Raw genomic sequence first — 18,397 nt, 5'->3', positions numbered from 1 at the left:
TGGGAAAGCAAATCTTAGCAGGACTTATACACTTAATGGTAAAGTTCTAGGGAGTGTTGCTGAACAAAGAGACCTTGGAGTCCAGGTTCACAGCTCCTTGAAAGTGGAGTCGCAGATAGATAGGATAGTGAAGAAGGCGTTTAGTATGCTTTCCTTTATTGGTCAAAGTTTTGAGTACAGGAGTTGGGAGGTCATATTACAGCTGTACAGGACATTGGTTAGGCCACTGTTGGAATACTGCGTGCAATTCTAGTCTCCTTCCTATCGGAAAGATGTTGTGAAACTTGAAAGGATTCAGAAAAGATTTACAAGGATGTTGCCAGGGTTGGAGAATTTGAGCTATAGGGAGAGGCTGAACAGGCGGGGGCTGTTTTCCCTGGAGCGTCGGAGGCTGAAGAGTGACCTTATAGAGGTTTACAAAATTATGAGAGGCATGGATAGGGTAAATAGGCAAAGTCTTTTCCCTGGGGTCAGGGAGTCCAGAACTGGAAGGTATCGGTTTAGGGTGAGAGGGGAAAGATATAAAAGAGACCAACAGGGCAGCCTTTGCACACAGAGGGTGGTACATGTATGGATTGAGCTGCCAGAGGAAGTGGTGGAGGCTGGTACAATTGCAATATTTAAGAGGCATTTGGACGGGTATTTGAATAGGAAGGGTTTGGAGGGATATGGGCCGGGTGCTGGCAGGTGGGACTAGATTGGGTTGGGATACCTGGTCGGCATGGAAGGGTTGGACTGAAGGGTCTGTTTCCGTGCTGTACATCTCAATGACTCTATGACTCTAAATGTGTTCCTGTTTCAGACTGACATTTTCTCTGGAGCGCTTTTTATCCAAGTCGCATTGGGTTGGAATCTCTACCTTTCTACAGTGATTCTGCTGACAGTGACTGCCTTTTACACAATAGCTGGTAATTATTTATATAAGAAAATGTCTGCACTCTGAGTAAGAAATCCTCCATTTATCACTTTTAGTTACTGTTTCTTGTGCCTATGTGCTAAGAATTATTCCAAAGTACAGAAAATGTCAGGATACCTTCTCTACACCTTACACCATATTGCTCTGAAATCACACTGATACATCAGAGACAATTTCTTTGTAGCCCTTATACTGGTTCCGTGAGTGCTTACGGTAACACTATGAGATCTTGATGGGGACAACTGTTCTTTTCTGAAAAGTGCTCCTTGAGTGATCATGATACAACTTGCATTAACATAGACCTTCAGTGTCAACATCCCAACGTATTTCACAGCAGCATAATCCGACAAATTTAGCATGACATCAAAAGATGAGATACTTTACTTGGTGATCATAAGCTTCATCAAAGAGAGAAATTTTAAAGAACAGCTTAAAGGAAGAGGGAAAGTGGCAGAAGAGTCAGATGGGAAATGTAGAGCTTAAGGTATACATGCTTGGAAGGCATAGCACCAATTATGAGGAAGACACAAGAAGCCAGATTTAAAGGCTACTGCATTCACACCTTAAAGCTTAAACGACGTACATGCCGTCTGATAATTAATTTGTTCACAGCAACAGCAATAACATTAGTCAACAAAAAAAATCATAAAAGCTGTTAAAAAATAGCAGAGTGTTCTAGGTGGTTATTGTCTATAAAATCAAACCCCTGATTCAGATAATATGTAGATGCTAAAGAATAGCAAATCCCTCCTTTGGCCTGAAATTCTTGCAATAGCTCTGTTAAACATCACTTCAATAAACTAGAATTCACGTTAAATTTCTATTTACATTTCTTTAAAGAGTTTAATTATGTCGGATTGTTTTAATTTTTATGACGCATTCCTAAAATAAAACAAGCATTGGGGAAAATAGAGAGAGGAGTGCTGCAATATGGCTTCTGTTCTCTTGCCATTGTAATGTTCTTTCTTTTGCTAAGATATGCTTATCATGCTTGCTTTTCAACATTTGACTGAAAACACACTCATACAGCTTGCAGATTTCTAAGGATCCTGTTAGCTTCTGAAAGCCAAACTGTTTAATTTATACAGCTAGTTCAAAAAGCTGTTTCTTAATATAAAAGAAAAACCATGTCTTAACAATGCGTAGGTTTCATCAGTCAGAACCCTTCTAGATGTCATCTTCATACTGTCCTAAAGTATATCAGCACACTCAAAATATTAATGCAAGTGATTGAAGCTCTACTATATAGTAAATCTCCATTTTAAAACGGACTCAACATTGTTTCACTTCAATATTAGTAATAAAATAGTGACAATTTATTTGTTTAACTTTATGGGTTTCAGTTTAACTTTGTTTGCAACAAAATACCTCTATGGCATGCTTACTCTCAAGATCTTTTCGCCATAGTTCCATTCCATAAGACCACAAGACATAGGAGCAGAAATGAGCCATTTGGCCTATCAAGTCTGCTCCACCATTTAATAATGGCTGATAGGGGGAAAATGGGGTTGAAAAACCTTTCTCCCGTAACCTTTGATTCCCTTGGCAATCAAGAACTTATCTATCTCTGTTTTAAATATGTTCAATGACCTGGCCTCCACAGCCTTCTGTGGCAATGAATTCCATAGATTCACCACTCTCTGGCTAAAGAAGTTTCTTCTTATCTCCGTTCTAAAGGGTCTTCCCTTTTCTCTAAGGCTGTGCCTTCGGGTCTTCGTCTCTCTTGCCAATGGAAACATCTTCCCAACATCCACTCCTTCCGAGTGGTTTAGTATTCTGTAAGTTTCAACCAGACTGCCCCTCATCCGTCTGAACTCCATTGAAAATAGTCCAAGAGTCTTCAGAAGTTCCTGTTATGTTAAGCCTTTCATTCCTGTGACCATTCTGCTGAGCCTCCTCTGGAGCCGCTCCAAGGCCAGTATGTCTTTCCTGAGGTATGGAGCCCAAAATTGCTCACAATACTCTAAATGTGGTCTGACCAGAGCCTTATAAAGCCTCAGAATGCATCCCTGTTTCTATATTCTAGTCCTTTCAAGATGAACAACAATATTGTATTTGCCTTCCTACCTACCGACTCAACTTGCAAGTTTCTCTTAAAAGAATCCTGCAATAGGGCTCCCAAGTCCCTTTGAATTTCAGATTTCTGAATTTTCCCCCCATTTAGAAAATAGTCCATGCCTCTATTCTTCCCATCTAAGTGTATGATCTCACACTTTCCTATGTTGTATTTCATCTGCCACTTCTTTGCCCCCTCTCCTAGCCTGTCTAAATCTTTCTTCTGCCTGCCCACCTCCTCAATACTACCTGCCCCTTCATCTACCTTTGTATCATCTGCAAACGTAGCCAGAATGCCCTCAGTTCCTTCATCCAGATGTTAATGTATAAAGTGAAAAGTTGCGGTCTTGACACTGAGCCTTACGGAACATCACTTGTCACTGGCTGCCATCCTGAGAACGACCCTTTTATTCCTATTCTCTGCTTTCTGCCAGCTAGCCAATTTTCTATCAATGCTAGTACTTTGCTTCTAACACCATGGGCCCTTAACTTACTTAGCAGCCTCCTGTGAAGCATCTTGTCAAAGGCCTTCTGGAAGTCCAGTTTGATAACATATATTAGTTCTCCTTGGTCTAACCTGCTCATTACCTCCTCAAAGAATTCTAACAGATTTGTCAGGCATGACCTCCCCTTGATGAAACCATGCTGACTTTGCCCTATTTTACCACACGCTTCCAAGTTTTCAGAAATTTCATCCTTCACAATGGATTCCAGGATCTTACCCATAACCAAGGTTAGGCTAATCGGTCTGTAATTTTCCATCTTTTGCCTTAATCCCTTCTTAAACAGGGATATCACCTTAGTGATTTTCCAGTCCTCTGGGACCATCCTCTAATGATTCCTGAAAGATCAACATTAACTCCTCCACTATCTCTTCAGCTGTCTCCCTTCGAACTCTGGGGTGTCGTCCATCTGGTACAGATGGTTTATTGACCTAAAGGCCATTTAGTTTTTCCAGCACCTTCTCGTTGGTGATGGCCACCATACCAGCTCTGCCCCTTCAGTCTCTTGAATCTTTGAGATATTATCCATGTCTTCCACCGTGAAGACTGACACAAAATAATTATTCAGTTCCTTAGCCATTTCTTTGTTCCACACTACTATCTCTCCAACATCATTTTCCAATGGCCCAATGTCCACTTTTGAATCTCTTTTGCCCTTTATACATCTAAAGCTTATCCTCAAATTAAATCTTATTCCTCCTTACTTCTTCTTTTGTTGCCCTCTGTTGGTCTTTGCAAGCTTCCCAATCCCCTGGTTTCCCACTGCCCTTTGCCACATTATATGCTTTCTCTTTTGCTTTAATGCTGTTCCTAACTTACCTTGTCAACCATTGTTGTCTCATCCTCCCTGTCCCATGCTTCATTTTCCTCGGGATGAATCTCTGCTGTGTCTCCTGAATTACTCCCAGAAACCTCTGCCATTGCTGTTCCACTGTCTTTCCTACTAGGCTCCTCTCCCAGTCAATTCTACCTAGCTCCTCCCTCATGCCTCTGTGATTGCCTTTATTCAGCTGTAATACCGTTACCTTTGATTCTATTTTCCCCCTCTCATTTTGCAGAGTAAATTCAATCATATTGTGATCATTGCCTCCTCTGATTTATTTCACCTTAAGCTCTCTTATCAAGTCTGCCTCATTGCACAGTACTAAATCCAGTATTACCTGTTCCCTAGTGGGCTCCATCATCTCATAAACATTCCACAAATTTGTTTTCCTGCAACCCACTTCCAACCTGATTTTCTCAGTCCATATTGAAAACCCCCATGATGACTGTAACTTTACCTTTCCTACACATCTTTTCTATGTCCTGGTGTAACTTGCACCCCAGCTCCTGTCTACTATTTGGAGGCCTGTACAAAACTCCAACTATGTTTCTTTTTCACATGTGCAGTTCCTCAATTCTCCCCATGCAGATTCTACACCATCTAACCCTACTTTGTTTCTTACTATTGATTTACTCCCTCTCTACCCTTCCTATTCTTGTGTTGGTTCAGATGTTTCTTGAATGCTGCTATTGTGTCTGCTTTCATTTCTTCCTCAGCCAATATGTTCCATGCACTCACCACCCTTTGTGTGAAAAACTATATTACCATATTATATAGCTATATTATTATACTGTTTTATTTTTAGTGATTTATTTTATCTTTCAAGTAATTTCAGCTAGGAACATCTCATACTGCAATACAGATGAATGTACCATACTGAATACTCACACATAGTACAGTATTTTAACCTGTTTTCTCCAAGCAAGAATTGTCCACAGGGACCTAACTCTCACTTTAGCATTAATGTCCATGGGAAACTATATTTCACTTAAAGTTGTTTCGCCAATGGTCACAATTTCCCAGAATGAAACTACAACTTTAAGTTCTATGGTCAAGTTCTGTTACCTGATCTTGGTACAATTAAAAGGTAGCTGGTGCTTGAAATTTATTTGAATCCTTTGTTAGTAATACAGATCAGACAAAGAGAGCATTTTTCTGTTTCCATAGTTAGCAGTAGTATAACCTCAGATAAATGTACATTGCTAACTTTTTAAATTTAGCATTGATGCTAAGAACCTGCAGAGATGAAACTGTTGGCATGCTATTTTAATTGAAAATATATCAGTAATCTCTTGACATAAAGAAATATTACTAGCAAATGATAAAGCTGTAAAAAGGAGCAGTTGTTCTCTATTGTCAGTGATGGTTGTACCCAATGCATGGACTTCAAGCATAATACATGTTTCATTAACTTTGACTTAATTCCTCATATGTTTGTACAGTTTGAATTGAATTACAAATCGTAACAAATGGTCAGTTGGTCAATTTTCTGATGTAATCCTTTGATTTTAAAATGTTTTTAATGCAGGAATGAAAGAAAAGCAAAAATAATAATATGGATGAGTTTGGAGTAAAATAAATTCAGAGCATTGTGGAAATATTTTAGGAGATTTGGTAGAGCAATGTATAGTAGGAGAAGCATAATTAGTTGAAGCAGGTCAATAAAATTCAGTAATTTCCTCAAGAATTTAGTGTAACAGAGAATAAAACAGATGAGATGTAACATTTGCTGCCAATCTGCTTATTGTCTGTTTTGATGTATTGCCAAAAAGTAATTTCACCAAAATAAGGGTATGATAATATGACATTACTCAAATTTTCAGTTTGATTTGGTTTATATAAGGGAATCCAAGAGCAAGATTAGGTATCCATAGTAAAGTCCTGGATGCAAGTCTAATCTTACTCCTAAATTGTCGACCTCATTGTTCCATTCTACATCAAATTTTGTAATCTGTTTTCTGTCTTTTATCAATGGCTGATCAGTCGGTTCCAGGGGACTCAACACTGCAGACAGAGTCATACAGCATGGAAACAGATCCTTTAGTCCAACCAGCCCATGCTCTCCACATCCCAAATAAATTTGTCCCATCTGCCTGCACCTGGCCCATATCCCTCCAAATCTTTCTTAATCATGAACACATCAAATGCTTTTTAAACTTGGTAACTGTACCCACATTCACCACTTTCTCTGGCTGTTCATAGAACATAGCGCAGCACAGGCTCTTCGGCCCTCGATGTTGCGCCGACCTGTGAAATTAATCTGATGCTCAACCAACTTACACCGTCCATTATTATCCATATGTATGTCGAATACCTATTTAAATGCCCTTAACGTTGGCAAGACTACTGTTGCACGCAGGCCATTCCATGCCCCTACTGCTCTCTGAGTAAAGAAACTACCCCGATATTTGCCCTAAATCTATCACACCTCAATTTAAAGCTATGTCCCCTCGTGTTAGCCTTCACCATCTGAGAAAAAAGTCTCTCCCTGTCCACCTTATCTAACCCTCTGATTATGTTATACGTCTCTGTGGGTGGCACGGTGGCACAGTGGTTAGCACTGCTGCCTCACAGCGCCAGAGACCCGGGTTCAATTCCCGACTCAGGCGACTGACTGTGTGGAGTTTGCACGTTCTCCCCGTGTCTGCGTGGGTTTCCTCCGGGTGCTCCGGTTTCCTCCCATAGTCACAAAGATGTGCACGTCAGGTGAATTGGTCATGCTAAATTGCCTGTATTGTTAGGTAAAGGGGTAAATGTACGGGAATGGGTGGGTTACGCTTCGGCGGGTCAGTGTGGACCTGTTGGGCCGAAGGGCCTGTTTCCACACTGTAAGTAATCTAACCTAATCTAACCTAATCTGTCTCGATTAAGTCACCTCTCAACCTTCTCTCTCTCCAACGAAAACAGCTTCAGTTCCCTCAGCTTTTCCTCATAAGACCTTCTGTCCATACAAGACAACATCCTAGTAAATCTCTTCTGAACCTTTTCCAAAACTTCCACATCCTTCCTATAATGCTGTGATCAGAACTGCACACAGTACTCCAGGTGCTGCCTTACCAGTGTCTTGTTCAGCTGAAGCATGATCTTGTGGCTCTGAAACTCAATACCCCTACCAATAAACGGCAACACACCATATGCCTTCATAACGACCCTATTAACCTGAGTGGCAACTTTTAGGGATTTATGCACCTGGAAGCCAAGATGTCTCTGTTCATCTACACTGCCAAGAATTTTACCATTAGCCTAGTACTGTGCATTCCTGTTACTTATTCCAAAGTGAACTACCTTACACTTTTCCACATTAAACTCCATTTTGCCACATTTCATCCCAGCTCGGCATTTTATCTATGTCCCTCTGTAACCCACAACATCCTTTGGCACTATCCACAACTCTGCCTACCTTAGTGTCTTCCGCAAATTTACTAATCCATCCTTTTACACACACCTCCAAATCATTTATAAAAATGACAAACAGCAGTGGCCCCAAAACAGATTCTTGCAGCATACCACTGGTAACTGAGCCCCAGGATGAATATTTCCCATCAACTACCACTCTCTGTCTTCTCTCAGCTAGCCAATTTCTGATCCAAACCGCTAAATCACCTTCAATCCTGAAACTCTGTATTTCGTGCAATAGCCTACCATGTAGAACCTTATCAAATGCCTTACTGAAGTCTACATACACCACATCAAACACTTTACCTTTATTCACCTGTTTAGTCAGCTTCTGAAAGAACTCAATAAGGTTAGTGAAGCACGACCCACCCTTCACAACACCTGTTGACTATGAGGAGAAAGTGAGGTCTGCAGATGCTGGAGATCAGAGCTGAAAATGTGTTGCTGGAAAAGCGCAGCAGGTCAGGCAATATCCAGGGAACAGGAGAATCGGTGTTTCGGGCATAAGCCATTCCTGAAGAAGGGCTTATGCCCGAAACGTCGATTCTCCTGTTCCCTGGATGCTGCCTGACCTGCTGCGCTTTTCCAGCAACACATTTTCACCTGTTGACTATCCCTAATCAAATTATTCCTTTCTAGGTGATTATAAATCCTATCTCTTATTCCAACATCTTACCCACAGCCGAAGTAAAGCTTACTGGTCTATAATTACCAGGGTTGTCTCATCTCCCCTTCTTAAAGAAGGGAACAACATTTGCTATCCTCCAGTCTTCTGGCACTACTTCTGTCAACAATGATGACATAAAGATCGAAGCCAAAGGCTCTGCAATCCCTTCCCTGGCTTTCCAGAGAATGCAAGGATAAATCCCATCTGTCCTAGGGGCCTTACATACTTTCAGATCTTCCATAATTGCAAAAACCTCCTCTTTGTCAACCTCAATTCCATATAATCTTGTAGCCTGTATCTGAGTATTCTCACTAACATTGCGCTTTTCCAATGTGAATACTGACAAAAAGTTATTCATTAGTGCTTCTCCTACATCCTCAGATTCCACACACAACTTTCCACTACTATCTTTGATTGGCCCTAACCTTACTCTAGTCATTCTTTTATTCCTGATATACCTATAGAAGGCCATAGGATTTTCCTTGATTCTTTGCCAAAAACTTCTCATGCCCCTTCCTGGCTCTTCTTAGACCTCTCTTTTAGATCTTTTCTGGCTAACTTATAACTCAAGCCTCTAACTGAGCTTTCACGCCTCATCCTCACATAAGCCTTCTTCTTCCTCTTGACAAGAGCTTCAACATCTTTAGTAAAGCATAGCTCCCTCTCTCGACAACAACCTTCCTGCCTAATAGGTTATATACTTATCAAGGACTCACAGTAGCTGTTCCTTGAATAAGCTCCACATCTCCTGCACTTCCCTTCCCCATCCTATGCATTCTAAATCTTGCCTAATCACATCATAATTGCCTTTCCCCCAGTTACACCTCTTTAGCTGCGGTATATACCTATCCCTGCCCATTGCTATTGTAAACATAACTGAATTATGGTCACTATCACCAAAGTGCTCACCTACCTCCAAATCTAACACCTGGCCGGGTTCATTCTCCAGTACCAAATCTAATATGGCATTGCCTCTTGTTGGCCTGACTACATACTGTGTCAGAAAACCCTCCTGTCCACATTGAACAATAACTGACCCATCTAAACTACTTGAACTGTAGTATTCCCAGTCAATATTGGTGAAATTTAAGTCCCCCATAACAACTACCCTATTACTCTCGCTCCTATTGAGAATCATCTTTGCTATCCTTAATGCGCCATCATTCCACACACGAGCCACTTTCTGTGTAAAAAACGTGTTGGTGGATATAAGTTTAAACCTTAGTTTCTCCTTCATGATGATTTCCAGATTAAATAGGTTATAGAAGGAAGAAACAAGGGAAACCAGCACATTTAAGAAAAGAAAGAGTTACCCAGAGGCACTTTCCCTTGGAGCCATTTCTGAGAATATACAGAAAGGGGCTTGAGAGTATATTCAGTTTGAAAATGTTGTGCAGCTAAAGAAAGGGCCATAAACAAATTGTTTAAAGACTATTTTTAAAATAATCTCCCTTCTTTTGGTAATGTTATATTTTAACAAAAGGGTGACTGTGAAACCTGGCCACAAAACATTGGACTGGACATGACGGCACCCCTCTTGCTGATCTCAATATTGCCCTACCTGCAATACATTTGGCATGAGCAGTGAATGGGAGTGGGCACAGGATTTTAAAAGGAAGGAAGGACATACTTTTGGAGGTTGCCCTTTGCCTCTCAGGGCATGTCCCCAGAAGACAGCAATTGTCCCAATTTCCTTCCTATCTCTAAAACCCACATCTCACCACCTCCCATCCCGACCCTGACCCCAATCACTCTGCCTCCTAAGTTGACAAAACTCTCTTTGCCAAATGGCCCTGACTTACCTGGATCCATTGGGCCTCCTTTATGGACCTGTCTGTAGTCCTGGTAATGCCCACTATGGAGTCCTGATGCTGCCATCCAATCAGATTGGATATCAGCTGAGAGGGTGGGAATTCTTCCCCATTGAAAGGTGCATTACTTGAGCCAGCCCACAATGCATTTTGACTTGTGCATTTATCGGCTTGCTATCAACTTGTCTTCCTGTAAATGTCTGACCCTTATCTGTGCTGCTTTGTTATTGCCTCTGGATTGTGCCTGACAATCTTTAAACATTGTCCCATGGCTCCAGCCCTCCCTCCATTCAGAGCTCCAATATACTCTGATACTCAAAAAAAACAGACAAAAAATTCAAGAAAAATGCCGTCCTCCTTTCAACAATCATACATGAATCATAAATCCCCTCTCCTTCCCTCAACTCATTCACTGATACTTGCATTATCAGTTGACAACCAGAAATCTTGTTTGGCATGCCACCCAGCACATACATCAGGTCCGGTCATGTTCAATAGCAGTCTTAGCAAAGGCCAGCATTAACTTACTATCCAATCAGTGCATAGAAGATGGGAAAATATTTTTAAATGTGTCTTGAATATAAATAGGTACTTAAGAGCTGAAATCCAATTGATTAATATTTCAAATTCTCTGCCAGTCAGGAACAAAATAAGAAGTGGATGTTAAAAATGTTCAGTTTAAACCCCCTTTGCATAAGTAAATGAACAAAACTGTCTCAAGCCTTCCTTCCAAACATCTCCCATTCTCTCACGATTGAATCAATAATCTACCCTGATATATCTTCTTTGCGGAACCTTTCATAGGTCCTTGCATAATTTCTCTTCACACATGTAATAAAACAAGCTGAAAGTATAATTTCTATTGTCCTCCACAAGTCGAAATATTTCAGAAAAACTTCCCTTAATTTAAATTAATGTAAAAGCTTCAGGGAGTAACTTGACGATATTTATGTCTGATTTATTATTTACAGTCTGGGATTAATGCTCAGTAAATGGTTATTTTTGTCTTCCCATTGCCAGGTGGTTTGACGGCAGTGATTTACACAGATGCGCTGCAGACTGTGATTATGGTGGTTGGAGCTATTACGCTTATGTTCATTGGTGAGTCTTTCAGTATCAACAAACAAAATAATTTGTACACTTCAGTTAGGAATATGGAAAGGAACGTATATATGCTGGAGAGCAAATTCACTTTACTGACTTGAAACCCGCACATCCACTATTTATTTGTTCACTGGAATATGATGGCTTCAGGCTGAACAGTAATACGCTTTCATTATAAACAGACTATCAGCAACTCCAAATTGCATTTTCTGAAAAGGATAAGTAACAGGAAAGCTTTTATATTTTGTGTGTATTTTCCTATTTTATATTGTGAGTCTAACCTAGTATTCATGACTGTCAGATGTATGATGTAATCTATGTTAAACCTTTATGTCCCTGGAATTGTTATTACTCTTTCAAACACACAATGCTGTCTCTGCTGCACAAGTCTATGATTACCCTCAATGCCGCACCAACCTCCTTCCCAAGCCACTCACTGTCACATCTCTGTTGGCAGATCGACAGCCTCAACGTTTGTTCAGAATGATTAAAGGAACATTTAATATGATACAAAACTAGTTTATTTACCGCTGAGAGGGAAAAACTGCACTTCATTAGAAAGAACAGCTGTGGACAACTGAAGAGATAAGGGACGGCATAAAACTAAAAGAAAAGGCAAACAAAAATGCAAAAGACAGCACACATCAGGCTGAGTGGGAAAGATGCAAAAACCAGCATCTAAACAGTTTATACAAGTGAAATAATTGCAGAGGCCAGTATCCCATTAACAACTCACCCAGTTCACATGCTCTGACCAGCTAGCTCAAAGCCACTCCCTAGACTGAGGAGACCTTCTGATACTCATGTTTATAAGTATCAGACAGAGCTCCCTGATTGGCCCAGTTTCCTCCCTGAGGAAACCTACACAGACACGGGGGGAATGTGCAAACTCCACACAGACAGTCACCCAAGGTGGGAATCAAACCTGGGTCCCTGGCGCTATGAGGCAGCAGTGCTAGCCACTGTGCCACCCCAGTGTCTATGTTTATAAGTATCAGACAGAGCTCTCTGATTGGCCCAGGTTTCCTCCCTGAGGAAACCCACACAGACACGGGGGGAATGTGCAAACTCCCCACAGACAGTCACCCAAGGTGGGAATCAAACCTGGGTCCCTGGCGCTATGAGGCAGCAGTGCTAGCCACTGTGCCACCCCAGTGTCTATGGATGTTGTTGGTATGGACTTCCAGAGACATTTGGTAAATGATAGACTGTTAACTAAAATAGAAGCCCAGAAAAATGAAGGGAAATTACTGTCGTGGCGGGATAATTAGTTGAGTGGCAGGCAACAGAAAGTAGGGATAATGGGTAGATACTCAGATTGGCAAGATGTGACCAGTGGTGTCCAACACAGATCTGTGTTAGGGCCTCAGTTATTCACATTATTTATTAATGGCTTGGATAGTGGCATGGAAAGTCATGTAACCAAATTTGCTGATGACTAAAATCTAGCCAGCATTAGAGACCAGTGTAGATGGTACCATAATATAGAGTCATAGAGATGTACAGCATGGAAACAGACCCTTCGGTCCAACCCGTCCATGCCAACCAGATATCCCAACCCAATCCAGTCCCACCTACCAGCACTCGGCCCATATCCCTCCAAACCTTTCCTATTCATATACCCATCCAAATGCCTCTTAAATATTGCAATTGTACCAGCCTCCACCACTTCCTCTGGCAGCTCATTCCATACACGTACTACCCTCTGCGTGAAAGAGTTGCCCCTTAGGTCTCTTTTATATCTTTCCCCTCTCACCCTAAACCTGACCCCTCTAGTTCTGTGGTTTTATTTTGTGTGGGTACTTCTAGTCCAGGTGGACCATCTTGAACTAGAGTTTCTGTAGTCAGTAGTGTTATGGGTTAAGCTAGACCATTTGAAACATTCTTAAGCAGGCAGCTCAGACCATAATTTAGCAATTTGATTAGGTTAGATTAGATTAGATTACTTACAGTGTGGAAACAGGCCCTTCGGCCCAACAAGTCCACACCGACCCTCCGAAGCGTAACCCACCCAGACCCATTCCCCTGCATTTATCCCTTCACCTAATACTACGGGCAATTTAGCATGGCCAATTCACCTAACCTGCACATTTTTGGATTGTGGGAGGAAACCGGAGCACCCGGAGGAAACCCACGCAGACACGGGGAGAATGTGCAAACTCAACACAGACAATTGCCTGAGACGAGAATTGAACCCGGGTCTCTAGTGCTGTGAGGCAGCAGTGCTAACCACTGTGCCACCATGCTGCCCACTTGTGCCCACTTCTAAAACCACTTTGGCTGAAGTCTCATCTGTTTACTATTTGTTTCGGTAAGTGTACAGTGAAAATTACACAGATTAAGTTATCTAGATTGACTACTAGATTCTAAAACAGACAAAAATTTATTCACAAAATTACACAATGAAATGCAAAGAACATGATAAAGAATCCCTACAGAACTCGTCGATCCAAGCTAGACTTAATTATGCTGTTCCGAATATACACAACAGTTCAAATAAGCAAACTCCCTTTAAAACCCAGTATAAATGGAATACATGCTTACAGGTTGAAGTTGAAGGTGAGAAAAAAGAAAGTGTTTCCACACAGCTCCCTGTCGAATCTCTCACCAGGTCAGACTGAACTAAAATTGCTCAGCTCAGTGCAGCTAGAGAGCTAACCACAAATGAATTGTTTCATCTCTGTACCAAACCAGACTGATCAGGGCCCAGCCTGGTTTATTACCCCTCTGAAAAAAATCAAGGACAGAGTATCCTTCAGCCAAGGAACAGCTTTTAGAAAGAAAAAGGGAATAGCGTTGTGACAATGGGGATCTTGTATTTCTTCAGGGACACTTTGAGGATGTCTGTGAAGCATTTTCCCTGTGATCCTGGTAACCGCTTGTTATGAGAAAATTCAGAATAGAGTGCTCATTTTAGGAGTCTAGTGTGGCTCATGCAACAGAGCAGGTTGACTGTAACCAGCGCCTTGATGCTGGGAATTTTGGTGAGAGAGGGCACTAATATTGGATATCTAGCCAGCTCTGGATTTTGCATGAGGCTTAGCTGGTTGTATTTCTCAAGAGATTTGAGATGTCTGCTGTACACTGTCCACGTCTCAGATGCATGCAGGATAGTTGGTAACGCTGCTGCTCTGTAGGAATGAGCTTGACGTTGAGCTTGAGGTCTTTATCATCAAATGCTGGTTTTCTGAGATGGCTAAAGACTGTACTGGCATAGCTGAGGCAATGTTGAATTTCATTGTTCATGTCTGCCCTCACTGAAGGAAGGCTCCCAAGGGGTATGAGAATTGATCCACGTTGTCCAGTGGCTTGCTGTGAATTTTAACAGTTGGAGGGCAGTGTTACTCAGTCAAAGAAGGCTGTTAGAGGACCTTTGTCTTCTGAATATTTAGTCTAAGGGCCATTCTGTCAGATACCTCTGTGAATGCATCGAAGGTGGTTTAGAGCTTGGACTCTATGAGGTCACACCCAATCTGTGTACTGCAGCTCACAACAGAGGCTGGGGTAGTCATGATTCTGGAGTGGTGGTGATGCAGGTTGAACAGTTTCCTGCTCATCTGATAGATTAGCTCCAAGCCAGTGGAAAGATTGATGGATATGGGATGGAGTGTTGCAGCAAGGAAGATGGAGAAGAATGTTGATGTGATGGACTTGATTGACCCCAGTTTGCACTCATCACTGGATCTCTGGTGGATGTGTTGGTGAGGCCATTGTGCTGCAGACAGATGACAAATTTCAGTGGGCAGCCAAGTTTAAGGAAGATTGTCTTCTCACATGACAGAATCAAAGGCCTTGTTTAAGTCAAAGGAGGATATGTATAGAGGTTCCTGCTGCTCTGCCCTTTTATTTGACTTATCTTGCTGTGAAAATCGTGTTCACTATGCCTCTTGATGAGTGGAATTCATATTCAGGAGGCTTGTGGAGGATTCTTGAACTGACCTTGTGGAGGACAGTAATCAATTGAAAATAAAAATGGGTGTGATGAAAGTTTGGCTGCGAGTCTGTTTCAAGCTGCTGATGTAGACCAATTTCACTTCACAGCATCTAAAACTTGCTGGGCTTTGGGAAAAGGACAGCACATTGGACTATTTTACTGATCAGGACAGACTTAATGGGATGAATGACTCTTACATCACAGTAAAATTTTAATAGGGTGGGAAAACCAGTCATTATAAGGTGTGACCACTGACAAAGGACACTATCACCCTTTCCCTGAAGATTAGCAGAGACAGCAGGCAATGAGTCAATAGCTGTCTTGTTACCAAACTTACATAGTAGCAGCTGGAGAAGGCATGAGCAATGAGCATTTCAATGAAGGTGGAAATAGTTAACTTGAGGTTAACTAAGTTGGAGTTAGATGAACTCAATAGTAATCCTCATCTCCAGATTTCCGTATGGAATTGCAGATAAAATTGCAAACTAAGATGTCAACGTGTCCTTTAATGAAAGTTAGGAATCAGAAATTCACAGCTAAGTCTGCACAGACATTGAATCTCCAGCAGAGGTCATTGTTAAACAAACACCGCACTGACTGAATTCACCCAGGGATCTCGTACGCCATCTGGTTTAATGCAGCTCTCAGTCAGATTACTGCTGAAGCTTCTCATGTTGTATTTAAAAGCAGAGAGCAATTTCTACCTGCTTTTATTCATTCATAGGATGAGGGTGTCACTGCTAGGGTCAGCTTTTATTGCCCATCCCTAATGACATCCAGACGAGCGTACAAACTGAGAGCAGGAAGAGGCTGTTCAACCCATCAAGCATGTTCTGCCATTCAATAAGATTATGACTGATCTAATTAAACTTCAAATCCAGTTTTTCAGCCTACCTCCAATAACCTTTCACTTTATTTTGACAAATATCAGTCTACTGCTGCAATAATTATATTTAAGGACTCTTGCTTTGGTCACCTTTTCAAGAAGAGGGTCTAAATCTTTAATTTGTGCAAACTTCATTTAGCCAACTTTAAATCGTAATTTGTATTTGTGTTAAAGTAAAACCTGCCATTTAAACCTGAACTTTGAGCAGGTTTCTTTTGAAGAGCTGCTTTGAAAGAGTATCCTAATTAAGAACCAGCTGAAATTGGCTTCCCATTAAGTGAGTGAGCTGGGCCTTTTGCTTTGGGAGCCTATAAATTCAGTAAATGAGTTCAGTTCAGCTTTGGACTGAGCTTGTGTATTTAATGGATAAGACTGTCTAAATCTTCATTCCTTATTAATTTATTGAGGTAGGCCCTTTTTCTTGGGAGTATATATAAGCAGCTGAAAATGTATTGCTGGAAAAGCGCAGCAGATCAGGCAGCATCCAGGGAACAGGACAATCGAAGTTTCGGGCATAAGCCCTTCTTCAGGAAGGTCTTATGCCCGAAACGTCGATTCTCCTGTTCCCTGGATGCTGCCTGACCTGCTGCGCTTTTCCAGCAACACATTTTCAGCTCTGATCTCCAGCATCTGCAGACCTCACTTTCTCCTCAAAGTATATATAAGCAGCCAATTTAGTGTGAAGTAGCACTTGATTGTGACTTACAGTAGGGTACCAGGGTTGGGCATTTCAATGAGTATGGCTGACAATAGAGTGTATGATTTGAGCATCTCAAGGAGTTCAGTGGTAGGAGGAGAGAGATATTTAGTTTCTTTTGCTGAAATAAAGCAGCTGTTCCTGAATACCTCTCTCCTCCTATTGTGTACTTCCACTCTTTAAACTAAAAATATGTTTTATTTTTGTGTTTAGGTCTTCAGATTATTTTCCCGCTTTCTTAAAAATAGTTTGTTCGTTATAAGATTAATATAAGCATGTAAGAAAGGAAAACAAAAACAATAAAATGTTTAGGGTGGGGATTCATTGTGTCTAAAAGAGCATGGACACTAGAGTGACTTAGTTGATAACTGATATAAAATACAATGGAGATGGAAGGTTGGGTGATGTGTTGTAGCTGCAGTATGTGAAAGCTGCTGGACACTAAGATGATCCATAGTGAAAACATCTGTAACAAGTATTTGTAACTCAAAAAACTTTGGACCTGAGTTGAAGAACTGCAGCCCAAGCTGCAGACATTCTGCCACTGCAGGAATGGTGAAATGTACCTAGACATTTGGCTACGGGAGGTAGTCACATTCCCGAATTTAGGTCATTCATTCTTGGGCTGTGATCAAGGACAGGTAGGTCTGATTGTAGGTGAGGCACATATAGCAATCCAAGGAGCAGCTCTTAAGGAGATTTTGATCTTGCAGCTGTCCTAACAATTATAAGATGCTTGCAAGCTGTATGGACAAGAGTGGGGACAGCAGGAAGGACATGCAAACTGACCATGACACCATGGATTGGGAAAGTTTTAAAAACCATCAAAAATTTGACCAAGAAAATAAAAAGAGGGAGAAAAATAAACTGAGGGCAAAGTAGCAAGGAAAATAAAAATATACAGGACAAACTTTTTTAAACATATTAAGAGAGGCCAAAATGAAATCATGCCCATTAGAGAATGAAATAATAAGGGAAACCAAGAAATGGCAGAGGAGTTGAATAAATAAATCATTTTTGATGCAAAAATCATTCTTCATTTACGTTGTGGTAGTTACAGTGGGAGGAGCGATAGCGAGGACCAGAGGCCCAACAGGAAGGTTGGAGTACAGTTTACAAACTTATCTCGTGTATAGGCAGAGGGCATGCTGAGCAGGAGCTGACATGGGACTATAGGTATATAAGGGATAAAAGAATGACTAGAGTAAGATTAGGGCCAATCAAGGATAGTGTTGGGAAGTTGTGCATGGAGTCAGAGGAGATAGTGGAAAACGCTAAATGAATATTTTTCATCAGTATTCACACTGGAAAAAGACAATATCGTTGTGGAGAATACTGAGAAACAGGCTACGAGACTAGATGAGATTGAAGTTCACAAGGAGGAGGTGTTAAGAGATTCTGGAAAATGTGAAAATAGATAAATCCCCTGGGCTGGATGGGATTTATCCTAGGATTCTCTGGGAAACCAGGGAGGAGATTGCACTACCTTTGGCTTTGATTGTTATTGTCTACAGGAATAGTGCCAGAAGACTGGAAGATAGCAAATGTTGTTCCCTTGTTCAAGAAGGGGATTAGAGACAACTCTGGTAATTATAGACCAGTGAG

The 18,397-nt window shown here is 41.2% G+C and overlaps 1 protein-coding gene across 2 annotated transcripts in view; it reads left to right on the top strand.

The window, feature by feature from the left end:
• The window catches only part of slc5a9 (solute carrier family 5 member 9), a 107,612-nt gene that overhangs the window by 34,093 nt on the left and 55,122 nt on the right, over positions 1-18,397 (top strand). For both annotated transcript variants that reach the window (XM_043699241.1, XM_043699242.1), the window contains exons 5-6: positions 803-908; positions 11,192-11,272. In XM_043699241.1, coding sequence (XP_043555176.1) covers positions 803-908; positions 11,192-11,272 — 187 coding nt within the window. The remainder of the gene's footprint in view (positions 1-802; positions 909-11,191; positions 11,273-18,397) is intronic.

The sequence above is a fragment of the Chiloscyllium plagiosum genome, chromosome 11 (genome assembly GCF_004010195.1).
Source record: "Chiloscyllium plagiosum isolate BGI_BamShark_2017 chromosome 11, ASM401019v2, whole genome shotgun sequence".
NCBI classification, from domain to species: Eukaryota; Metazoa; Chordata; class Chondrichthyes; order Orectolobiformes; family Hemiscylliidae; genus Chiloscyllium; species Chiloscyllium plagiosum.
This window is presented reverse-complemented; position numbering and strand designations above follow the sequence as displayed.